The sequence below is a fragment of the Micropterus dolomieu genome, linkage group LG17, assembly GCF_021292245.1.
Source record: "Micropterus dolomieu isolate WLL.071019.BEF.003 ecotype Adirondacks linkage group LG17, ASM2129224v1, whole genome shotgun sequence".
NCBI lineage: Eukaryota > Metazoa > Chordata > Actinopteri > Centrarchiformes > Centrarchidae > Micropterus > Micropterus dolomieu.
This window is the reverse complement of record NC_060166.1, coordinates 38,495,959-38,507,386: the sequence shown is the minus strand read 5'-3', so window position 1 is coordinate 38,507,386 and position 11,428 is coordinate 38,495,959. Positions and strand designations below refer to the sequence as shown.

General features: G+C 43.8%; 1 protein-coding gene across 3 annotated transcripts in view; it reads right to left on the bottom strand.

Annotated features, from left to right (window-relative positions):
• Window positions 1-11,428, bottom strand: part of plekhg2 (pleckstrin homology domain containing, family G (with RhoGef domain) member 2) — a 111,612-nt gene that overhangs the window by 77,541 nt on the left and 22,643 nt on the right. For all 3 annotated transcript variants that reach the window (XM_046073374.1, XM_046073376.1, XM_046073377.1), the window contains exon 3: window positions 2,845-2,945. In XM_046073374.1, the coding sequence (XP_045929330.1) occupies window positions 2,845-2,945 (101 nt within the window). The remainder of the gene's footprint in view (window positions 1-2,844; window positions 2,946-11,428) is intronic.

The following is an 11,428-nucleotide window of genomic DNA, read 5'->3' as shown; positions in this document are numbered from 1 at the left end:
GAAGGCTCTGTCATTGGTACACTTTGATATGTAAGACAAGTCTTGGTCTGCTTCCAAGCTACCTATGTGTTCATATCATGCAGAAAAGAAAAGGACGACACTCTTTGCGTTCTCAGGACTTCTTTACGCTCTCTGTGCCAAATACCCGTACGGAAACTGGAAAAAAGGCATTTGTGTATTCTGCACCTTCAGCATGGAATATGTTGCAAAATTACTTGAAACTGATTGAATTCATCTCGCTTAACGCTTAGAGGCAGATACCTTAATATGTTAATGTTCTTAGATAAATGATTTTATGAAATGTTAGCTTACTAGTCTTCTGTGATATTTGTCTGTATCTATGTATATGCTGCTGCCTGTCTTGGCCAGGTCACCCTTGCAAAAGTGGTTCTTAATCTCAGTGGGACTCTCCTTGTTAGATAAAGGTTAAATTAAAAAAAGGAAAAGAGTCTACTCTAAGTGCACCAACTGTTATGACAACATAGTGAAGCTGGTGTGATATGCAACAGAAAAAAATGCTTTTTCAAACTTGTCGAGCAATTTGTTGAGACATCCTGCTGACAGATGGACCAAAAACGTGATGAAAACTTGAAAGGATAATTTCAGTATTTTTAAACCTGTGTTGGTGTTGAAATGACTAGTAGATACAACAAGTTTTGAATCTGTGCAGTAGATGTTTCAGCCTGAAGCTGAACCGGCTGCAAAAAGAGCTTTTTGTTAGGACCAGGTGTCTGACAACATCATGGAAAGGATCCCTACGATGTTCAGGAATCTAAAGGTCTCGCTCTGAAATCTTGTGAGAGGGGAGTTGTTGCAGGAAGACGCTGGTGGAAACGCCAGTCAGAGTTGGAGAGAGGAGGTTGTTGTGTTGAAATAAATAAATAAATAAAGTCTTGCTAGCAGCTCCTCTACGTACACCACAAACTCCTCTCCATCGTTTCTACCGTGATGCTGCAGCAGTTCATGTTCCAACAATGACAAGCGCTGCCAAAGCGTACGCATGGGATCATCCTGCCGTACGCTGTTCAGTACGATGCCTAGATATCTGCAAAAGCCTCACCAAATTTCATCCCTAACCCTGGGACCTGAAACACAGTGCGTACAGTAACGCGCAGCAGGCGTCACATGCAAGCAGCAGTGAAATCACTTAACATGTCCTCCTCAGATACATCACCGCCTGCTCTCACCACAGTCTGCTCTCCAGCCGCCTGACAGACGACACCGACGCTGCAGACTCTCTTTGCTAAACCTGATGTGCAGAATCTGGACGTCCGTCTGTAAAAACAACCATGATGCACTGCAGCAGAGAGCCAGGCTGTTTGGCTGCATGTGAGCATACCAGGAGGGGAGGCTGCTCGCTTAAACTAGCGTGACACAGAAACAGGCACTCTCTCTCTCTCTCTCTCTCTCTCTGGGCGTGCGAGGCAGGGTGGAATAGCACTCAGCATTCCTGCTCTGTAAAATCCTAAAGAATCTGGTTTGGTCATATGAGCTGAGGCAGCTGCTGCTCGCTTTCACCCCCCCCCCACTTTTTTATGGTGGAATCATCCTGGAGGGAATCAAACCCGCAGCCCTGGCAGCGTTAGTGCCTTGCTCAGTTCATTTCTGCCTCTCTGCACCAGTTTGCCCCTCTGTCTGCCTTCATGGGACACCAAAATTTTGTTACCCTCAAGTTTCTGCAGTTTTTAACAATGTAAAACATTGTTAAAACATGCACTTCCTGCTCACACCAAGCGGACACCAGCACGTCCAACGTCCGTCACAATCCAAAACATCTCAGGCTGTTCTGAAATCCTGTTTCATTTTATGTGCATTTTGGTGGCATTTTTGGATCCTCATTGTTCCTTGAATGACATTTACTCATCTGGCAGACGCTTTTATCCAAAGAGCTCACAGTACATATCACATAAGTAAGAGTTACCAAAAAAGTGCAATCAATACAAGAGAATTGTAAGGAGACAGAAGAAGAAGAGCACAGGAAGTGCATGTTAGAGGTCAGAGGTGTTATCAGAGGAAGTGTTCTCTGCAGAGTTTTCAGGAGCTTCTTGAAGTCAGAGAGGGACGCCCCTGCTCTGATGGCGTGCGGCAGCTCGTTCCACCATCGTGGTGTCACAGATGAGAACAGGGACTGAGGTCGCTTTGTGTGAAGGGATGGCAGAGCCAGGTGCATTCGCTGGAGGAGCGTAGCGGAACGTAAGTTTGTATTATGGAGTTTAGGTAGATGGTCCAGAACCAGCAGTCACTCTATATGCAGCATTAGTGACTAGAATTTGATTCTGGAGGCCCCGGGGAGCCAGTGGAGGTCACTGAGTAATGGAGTGACATGAGTCCTTTTGGGCTGATCAAAAACCAGACGCGCTGCTGCGTTCTGAACCATTTGTAAGGGTTTCACCGCACAAGCTGGGAGACCTGCTAGGAGGGCTGAGAGGTAACCACGGCCTGTACCAGAAGCTGGGTGGCGTACTGAGTGAGAATGACGTGTAAATGTCCACATCCACGTAGCCACGAGGCCTCAGGTGAATTTAATGGTGAAGCGAAATCGCAGCTCTGGATTTCGGCTCTGTACCACTTTCAAAAATCTCAGCCAGCTCCGATCAGCCTGTTTAATTTTAAACACCTTTGTCCATACTGTCACTCACAACTGTGAAGTGGAGTAAGAGCCAGAAAAAAAGCCCCATTATTGAACAGAGATTCTGAATTGAATCGTGACACCAAATCCTTCATGATTATTTTCCACAAGGGTTTCGCATCCTGTATGAAATGCATGATCGTGTCTTGCTCACGGCCGCTTCAGTGTTTTACATCAGAGCAGAGTGTGTGTGTTGAGTGGAGCAGGTGAGTTACCTGTTGAACTCGTAGATGTCCTCTACGTTGCAGAACAGAGTGCTGACCTGCTCCGGTTTCAGAGGCAGAGTGCCGCAGTCGATGATGCAGCCGAGATAATCCTGCAGACAGAGAGAGGGAGTGAAAATTATCCTTTCATCTTCTGTGTGGGAGGAACACTGATGCATGCTGGTCAAACTTGAGTGTATGGTTCACACTGCAGGTGTGTGGAGTTTCACTAATTAAAGAGACCTAAGGTTGGACCTGTACCCAACATGCACTTTGGTTAATAAAGATGCTCTTTAATAATACTCCAGCCTTGAAACTGTCCTCCCTGCTGTCTTTCAGCTGCAGCAAACTCCCTTTTCCAGTTTTATCAAGGCTTTATTCATTAATTATTTATTTATGATTTAGCGAAGGCTCCAAACCCTTTCTGCACAATGCACGTACGTTCTTTCTGCAAATCCTCGCCTACCAGAACATAAACCGTATCACACCTTTTTAAGAGCGCAGCTAAGCTAACGGTGTGAACAGGAAACCACCTGTGCTGCGCGCTGAGACGCTGTGCTGAGGCTGGCATCAGACAGGAAGTCAAACAGGAAGCAACAATGAAGAAAAACAGGAAGTTAATAAGGAGCACAGAGTCTGATCTTTATAGACACTGAGGGCCGTCCATCATGATGCCTGACAGGAGGAGGAGGACGATCCATTACTGCTGCTGGCAGAGGCAGTATGTGCTAACATTAGGAGCAGCAGGGTTAAAAGCAATGTTGTGGAAACAAAAGTGCCCTCTATCTTGTGTTTCCTCAGACCTCCTGGCAAAGCACAATCTTGCTTGCTGGATGAGAAGAACACTTTGACTTTTGCCATTTTCACTTCTGTCAGTGTTTGATCAAGATGCACATCAGAATACAAATAAAAATGTTATTTTTCCAGATCAATACTTGTTTCCATCAGCAGCAGGAATAAATGTGGCATCTCCAGTCTGTCTGATATTACCGAGAGTAATTTAACAAAGAAAGCAGCTGCATTTATTAAGTCTTCACATCTTCAGACATCACAAGCCCATCATGGCAAATCTTTGACACCTTTAGAGAGACGTTCACTTCTAGTTTTATTTGAAGTGCTTTCATAATGCTTTAGATCTTTTTTCTTTATTAGTATCAGAGTGACCACTGTGCTCTCTTTATGTAAATAGCTGACGTGACATTAGCACCACCATTTTATAGTTAACTTCCTATCTTTATGATGAGGTAAAACTGAAAGTCAAGTTGTGAAACTATTCTCACCAAACCAACAGTAATGTGCTTTTACTTTAAGCAAACTTTCAACCCACTTTTCCTCTGGATAATTACATTCAATTCTGTCATTTAAGAAAATTGCACATTGACCGATTATCCCTTAGTATTTACTGTGGAGGCCTATTTAATCACAGATGAATGTACCCTGATATGACTAGGGATACCTTCACGGTATCGACCGAAACAGCTCGGTATCCAGTAGAACCGAAACGTCTCCAGTTAAACCAGAAGACGATACTTTTTGTTAACAGATCGCCGCAAAAAATGACTATTTGTCTAGTTTTTCTTGCAGCCAAACACGCAAGCAACACACTGAAGGAAAGAGAAGAGCAGCCTTTTGTTTTTCCTGATGTGTCTGCTGCACGCGCTCAGTCCAGCTGATCCTAACAGCCGCTGACCTTCGGCTGCGTCTCAGTTCATCAGCACAAGCTGGGCTTTCTGTTGGTTTCACCTTCTGGGATCATTTAACTCTTCTCTGGACATTTTTTGTTTTCGGAGGTTTGCGTCTCACCACTAAAAGGAAAAAGTGATCTGAGATCTTTAAGTTCAGTTTATTGATCGAAAGTTAACTAAATCATTTCCCGTTGTTTATTTTCAACACAAGTATCAAAAAATTACCTTAAATTCGTTTCCCACAACTTATTTGGTCACTAAACTGTTTCACTCCTCTCTCCCCCGTATAATACCACCCGGGACGACGAACTAATCAGGACGAGCAGGATCTGATACAGTTTCCCAAAACTTTTATGTTATTTGAAACAAGAGAAAAATAAAATAGATCCCCTTTCTTGTCCATAACAACAATAAGATTAATAATAGGCTGCCGATCAACCACTATGGCTTCAACAGGCGGCATTTTATACAAGGTATGGAATGAAGTACTCTACTGGTATCAGTATCACTTTAAGGGTACTGGGTTTGGTTCTGGTATCGTAAATTTTAAACAATACCCAACCCTAGATATGACTAACTGAATGCAACCTTGAGCAACATTGAGTTTGTCCTAAACATCATCTGCAGACACTTCACCACCTCTCAGTTATAACCTGCAGGACTCGGACTCTCCTGGCAGCTCAGTAAGCTGTTTTGAAAGGGTTAAAGAGGACCAAAGAGGCTGTCATGTGATATAATTATCTATTAGTCTGTTATTGGATAACTGTACCTGCCAATAAATAGAGACGTGTATCGCTTCTGCGGTTTTATACCATTCATGTGTAGGTCATCAGTCATGCTGTAATGGAAACTTTAACAAACTAAAATCCATCATCCAATCCTGTCAGTCCAAATGAGGTCATTTCCTGTAGTAGCTAGTAATTAGATTACACTGGAGAGGAGTCAGGGGCGAGAGACATTGCGACAGAGATGAGGAAGAGAGTGAGAGAGATGTGATAGCAGCAGAGAGTCCAGAAACCACAAAGAGCTGTCACATCACCAAACGGCTTTATTAGTAACACATGACCAAAACGCACACTGACAGACTGAACCAAACAGGAGCCCGGACACTAAAACACACAGACCAACAGCACAACGTTTGGACAAAACGAGACAGAAATCCGTCCAGGGAGGAAGAGAACTTTGGCGAAACAGAAAATAATCGGTGAGAGAGGTCAGATCCATGACGTCGCTCGGGGTTTCCAAGATGAAAATCATCTGATTTTACTGTAATCTAGAGAGACTCCAGTAGTTTTCCTCTAAACCGGCTAAAAACAAGAGCTGTGTGTGTAATGAGGCATATAATGAAAGGCTTTGGCCACATTCATCACCTTTTAAAGGCAACAGGAAACACACTCACTGGAGGGAGGAAGAGAGAGACGAAACAGAGATGAGTGAAAAATGACAGAGAGATAAACGAGAAGATGAAGAGAGGGAGAAGACAGGAGGAATGAGGAAGAGACGCTACAGCCCAAGGAAAGGAAACAGACTTCATGAACAAAGAAGGAGAAGAGAGATGATAAGAGAGGAAACAAGAGAAGTAGAGCGAAGAAACAACAAATCAAAGATAAAGACTTTAAAAAAGAAGGGAAGAATTAAAGAGATGTCTTTGTTTAGAAGAGGGTTGCAGGCAGGGGGGTCCAACAAAAGTGGTGGATCCAGAACCAGATAAAAGCAAACTACATTCAGAACGTAGATCTACTTGAGCATAGGGCTGTGCGATATGACCATTTCTATCATTTGACGATAGGAAAACGTCCATCGTTGCTAATTGCTCTCTTCACCGTAATATTTTGGTGAGGGAACATGACTTTGCACCGCGGTGAAGTTAGCTTTATGTTGGAATTAGACTTCCATTGAATGTCAAACATAAGAAATAACCATGTTCGATTTGAGAAAACACTACCGTGTCTAAGGGGGCTTTCACACCTGCCTCGTTTGGTCCGAACCAAAACCTCCCACGGACCACGGTCCGGACCGAACAGACCCGAAAAGAGGAAGTCTCGCTCTGGTTCGAACTGAACCCTGGTGCGGTTCGTTTCTGGTCTGAAAGCATTTTTTGGATGGTTCAGAAATGAGGACACGATTATAAATCTCCCGTGAAAGCCCATCTTTTCACACACTCGGCCTCTTTAGAAGCTCACTGGTCTCTCCTCAAACCGAGGTGCACAAGGATAACTTGCTGTCTTCTCCTCCTGTCCTGTCGGTTATAATTGCGACGAGCCTTCGGTATAGTTGGTGCTGCAGGTAGTAATAGTATAATAACAACATAGTTCATTTCTTATTCATTCATTCTTGTCAAAGATACAAAACTAACCGAATCTCTCAAAATGTTTCAACACTTGAACTTTGGTTGGACCTTGGTTGGTGCGGACTTTCAGGTGTGACAGCCCCCTAAGTGTACTTCATAGTGTACTTCATAGTGTACTTCATGTTCGTGTACTAAAGGAAGTATCCGAGTTGAGACTCAGCTTAGTTAAAAACATGTGCAGCAGCGACCAGACTTGCCTTCAGACTTGATGTTTCTTCACGTGTCGACCAGACAGTCGGTTACAGCAACATCACAGTGTCTTTATCTAAATATAGAAAGACTAAAACATCTAAAGCCCCTTACAAACACTGAGTAAGTCCAAAAGCTCTGCATTGTTTTCTATCATTAGGTCAAAGGTTCTCAGTCGTCCAGGTCAGAGTTGTCCAAGAAAGGCCAACTGGACTTAAAGATGCTCAAAGACATTTTAGTCTTTCATCCGAGACACTTCTTCATTCGTCAGTACAACAAGGACAACGCACCCATTTTTCTGAGCGGAGTGGAAACTTTATTACTCTGATAAGAATCCAGTGCTGGCTGCAGGTGGGAGACAGGACGTGAACACAGCCTCATTAACTGAAGTTCCTCCTTCATCTGTGTCTGGTAGTTTATGATGAAACTGTTCTGTGGAAGCTGAATGTTTTTAATCCTCATCCTTCATCCCTGCTTCCGTCCGCCTCGTCTTTCCCATCTTGTTCCTCTCTGCAACCCCAAATCCACCTCCTCCTTTTTTTCCCCCATTCACATTCTCTGTCTTCTTGTCCTTTTTTCTTTCTTTCTCCAGTTTGTCTCTTTATATCTCTGAACTTTTTTCATCCCTCCCTCCATCTGTTTTTCTACTTTTCCCCCTTTCTTGTGCCCCCAATCTCCCTTCGATCCCAACGGTGATCCCCACCTCCTCGTCTTCTTTCCCCTTCTTCTCGTCCTTTTTCCTACTCTTTCCCTCCCGTCATCTGTTTCTCCCCCATCTTTCTATCCCTCCCCCTCGGTTTCCTGTCCCACTTGGCTGCAGGTCAACAGCAGGATCCCCGCTGCACCCAACGTCTCATGTTCACTCCACAAAGTTCTCTCTCTTAGAAATCTCTCTCAATCAGATGAAACTATTTCTAATTTACATTCACTCATTTCAGTAATTTCCCAGAAAGCTCTTGAAATGAGGCGGCCGACAAGCTTTTATTGGTGAAAATGAATGAAAAGAGCTGGACCACGGCGGCGTGATCTCAGCCTGCTGGCAGGAGGGTACGCTTCTGAGCAATCTTTCTTTAAAAATGCTGAGAAAAATGAGTTTCTAAGAGGCCGTCGGTGACAGAGGGGAGCTGTTTTCCTCTTTCTGTGTGTCTGAGTTGTTATTGTTCTCACACACACACACACAAACAGAGAGGCCTATTATGGTAGTTGGTTCAGATTCCCAGCGAGCGTGACATCATGTAGTCTCAATCAAAACCAGACTTCGGCAAAAACCTCAAATACAGAGAGCAGCAGGAATGAAGGTTTACATTACAGGACAACACACACACATACCATCTAGAACCCCCCCGACTTTCCATCAGGCGTGAGGAATTATGGGATTGTTGCTCTGATTCCTCACGCTGAACCAACACTCGTCATATAGAGAGCCTAAAGCTGTGTGCACACTGAACGCGAAGTCAATTCCTGCGAATTCGCTCCGGTTGGTGCGGAAGATCGACATTCGCTGGAGTTCAAATTTTTCAGCTCGAGCGAGAAATTCGCTTGACGCTCTGTTGCGGTGAGATTGTGCGGACGTCACCGACGGCTTCAGAGCGTTGGGGAGTGGAACGCCGCTGGCCGACGGAGAGCTGCTAAAGCCTGCTGAAAGAGCAGCGTTTACCCGCGGGAGGAGCTCAGAGTAAACTGCTTAATATTTGTTTTTCACAGCTCCCTATCTACTGGTCACGTCCCTGATGATTTTAAAACGGCTTGTGTGAACCCACTTTTTAAAAAACCTCCCTCAAAATTTTACACCAATTTCCAAACTACCTTTTATGGCTAAGATTTTTAGAAAGAATTGTGTCAAAACAGCGGCTCTCTGTACTGGAAAATAACAAAATATTTAGATCTGTTTTCAGGAAGTACCACAGCACTGCTGCTTAACATTCCTGTAAAATTCATCCAAAACGCCTCTTCAAAGCAGATCCAAAGTGAATTGGCTCCCAGTGTGTTTTAGAATTGACTTTAAAATTCTATTGATCACTTTTAAAGCTCTTCATGGCCTCTCGCCTTGTTATATTTCTGACCTTTTAGTCCCATACGCACCAGCACGTACCTTGAGATCCTCGGGCAGAGGTCTGTTGTCTGTTCCAGAGTCTCGACTGAAAACTAAAGGGGACAGAGCGTTTGCTGTCAGGGCCCCGAGGCTCTGGAACAGCCTGCCCGAGGAAATCAGGTCGGCTGAGTCAGTGAACTCTTTTAAGTCCCTTCTTAAAACAGACTTTTTAGGAGAGCCTTTCCCTATTTATTTTTATATATATTTTATATTGACTTTTAACATGTGTTTTAGTCTCTTAAGTGTTTTCTTGCTTTGATCATGTATTTGTTTTTATGTGTTTTATTATCTTTACACTTTGTAAGTAGTTTTTGAAAATTGCTCTACAAATAAAGATTATTTTTATCAACTTTTTACTTCAGTTTTTGGGACTTTGAAAATTGATTTATCCTCACTACATCTGTTTCTACTGTTGTCGTTAGCGTCGGTCGGCCCCCAGAGCTCTGTGATGCTGCTACTTCATATTTATATAAAAAACTGAGAAAACTGCACATTACTTGGAGAAAACAAAGCGAGGAAGTTGAACTACCGACATCCATTCCCCACACCAGACTCCGTACCTTCGGAGACAGAGCCTTCAGTGTCAAAAAACCACTTGTTCACCACTTGCCAACAAAGTCCCCTAAAACTGATTCCTCAGTAGTTTGTTTCAGATTAGTTTGTAGTTATGTCTTTTATATAGCAACTTTCATGAAACCTAAGTTATTATTATAATTATTATTGTTATTATTATTATTATTTTAAAAAGAACCAATGTTGACTTTTTGTTTTAACATGGGGAATTTACCCACGTCTCCCGGGTGAAAGTCCTTTTTCTGACACACCCGTCCACCCTAACCACCTCTTACTCAGACTTTTCCATCCTTCTGTCCTTCGGATGAGATGTTAAACCGAGGTCCTGACTCACTGTGGTCATTAAAAAGATCCCATGGCACTGATCACAAAGAGCAGTGGGTTTTCCCGGTGACCTGGCAAAATTCCCAACCTGCATTTCTACATCTGGTCACCAAATCATCCCCCACCTCTATGTTTCCCTCCCTCTCCACCTTAACCTGATGTTTGGTTCCCATCCCCCCAAAGCGCTCTGGGTGTGTTGGGAACCCATGTAAATGTAATTATTATTATCATTATTTTCTGCCTACATTTAGTGCTGAACAGTGATGCTTCCCCCAGTGTATTACAAACTGACGCCTGCATTTTTGTTAACATTGTGAAACATCTCAGTTTGGTTAGGTTTTGGAAACACTACATGGACAAAAGTACTGGGACACCCCTGTCCCAAAACTTTTGGCAGGGGCCGTTTTTTCATAGCGTGGTCTTGATGCTACAGCAGAATTTTACAACAGTTTGCTTTTGGCCTTTTCCTGTTTCAATGTGACAATGTGCACAAAGCAGTTCCATAAAGAAATGGTTTTCCCAGTTTGGTGTGGAGATCCTACTAGCGATCCACTAATAAAATACTGTTGTGACGACAGCAGGACAACCCTAGTCATGTGACTTTGACAGTGACCTCTGAGCATGGATGACAGCGGGAAGAGAAAAAGGGAGAGTCAGGAGGGATTTATCCGACAAAGAAGAACGATGTGGTGATGAGAGAGAGAGCTGGAGGTCAGAGGGAAGGAACTGACAGACAGCTGATAAACATGATGACAGCCGAACCACCAGTGTGTGTGTGTCTCATGGCAGAGGATGAAAGCGGCAGTAAATTCTCTCTTTTACTTCAAAAGGATGTTTCACACTCCAGTCAGACAGATGCAGGCAAACACACACCACAGATCCTGGTGCACCTGGACCAGTGATGGATGAAACGCAATGAAACAATCAAGTCAGCAAATTCTCGCTGAAAGTTAGAAATATGTTTCATTCAGAACTCCCTTTAAAGAAAACAACAAAAACCTTAAACTTGTTTCCGAAAATGCGTCCAACACATTCCTGTGAGGTGAGGCGGGGTTGATTTTCCACAGTGCAACAGATTAACACGACTAACACGTGTAATGATTGATCTTTTAATCCTCAGTTTAATTGTCTGTAAACAACAAGTCTAAAGCCTCGTTCACACTACCATTTTCAGCCCGATTGCCACTCAGCGAGCTCCAGCGTCGGGCTGTGATCGGTGGTAAATCAGCGGTCGATCGGTGGTCGCCAGTCGTTATGTGTAAACTACTCAACGACGCGTCAAAGCGGCTCCCCGACACGTTTCTGACACATCGCCGGCGTCTGCCAGATATCTAGCACGCCAAATATCTGGAGGAGTCGGCCGACTGGACATCCACATCCAGC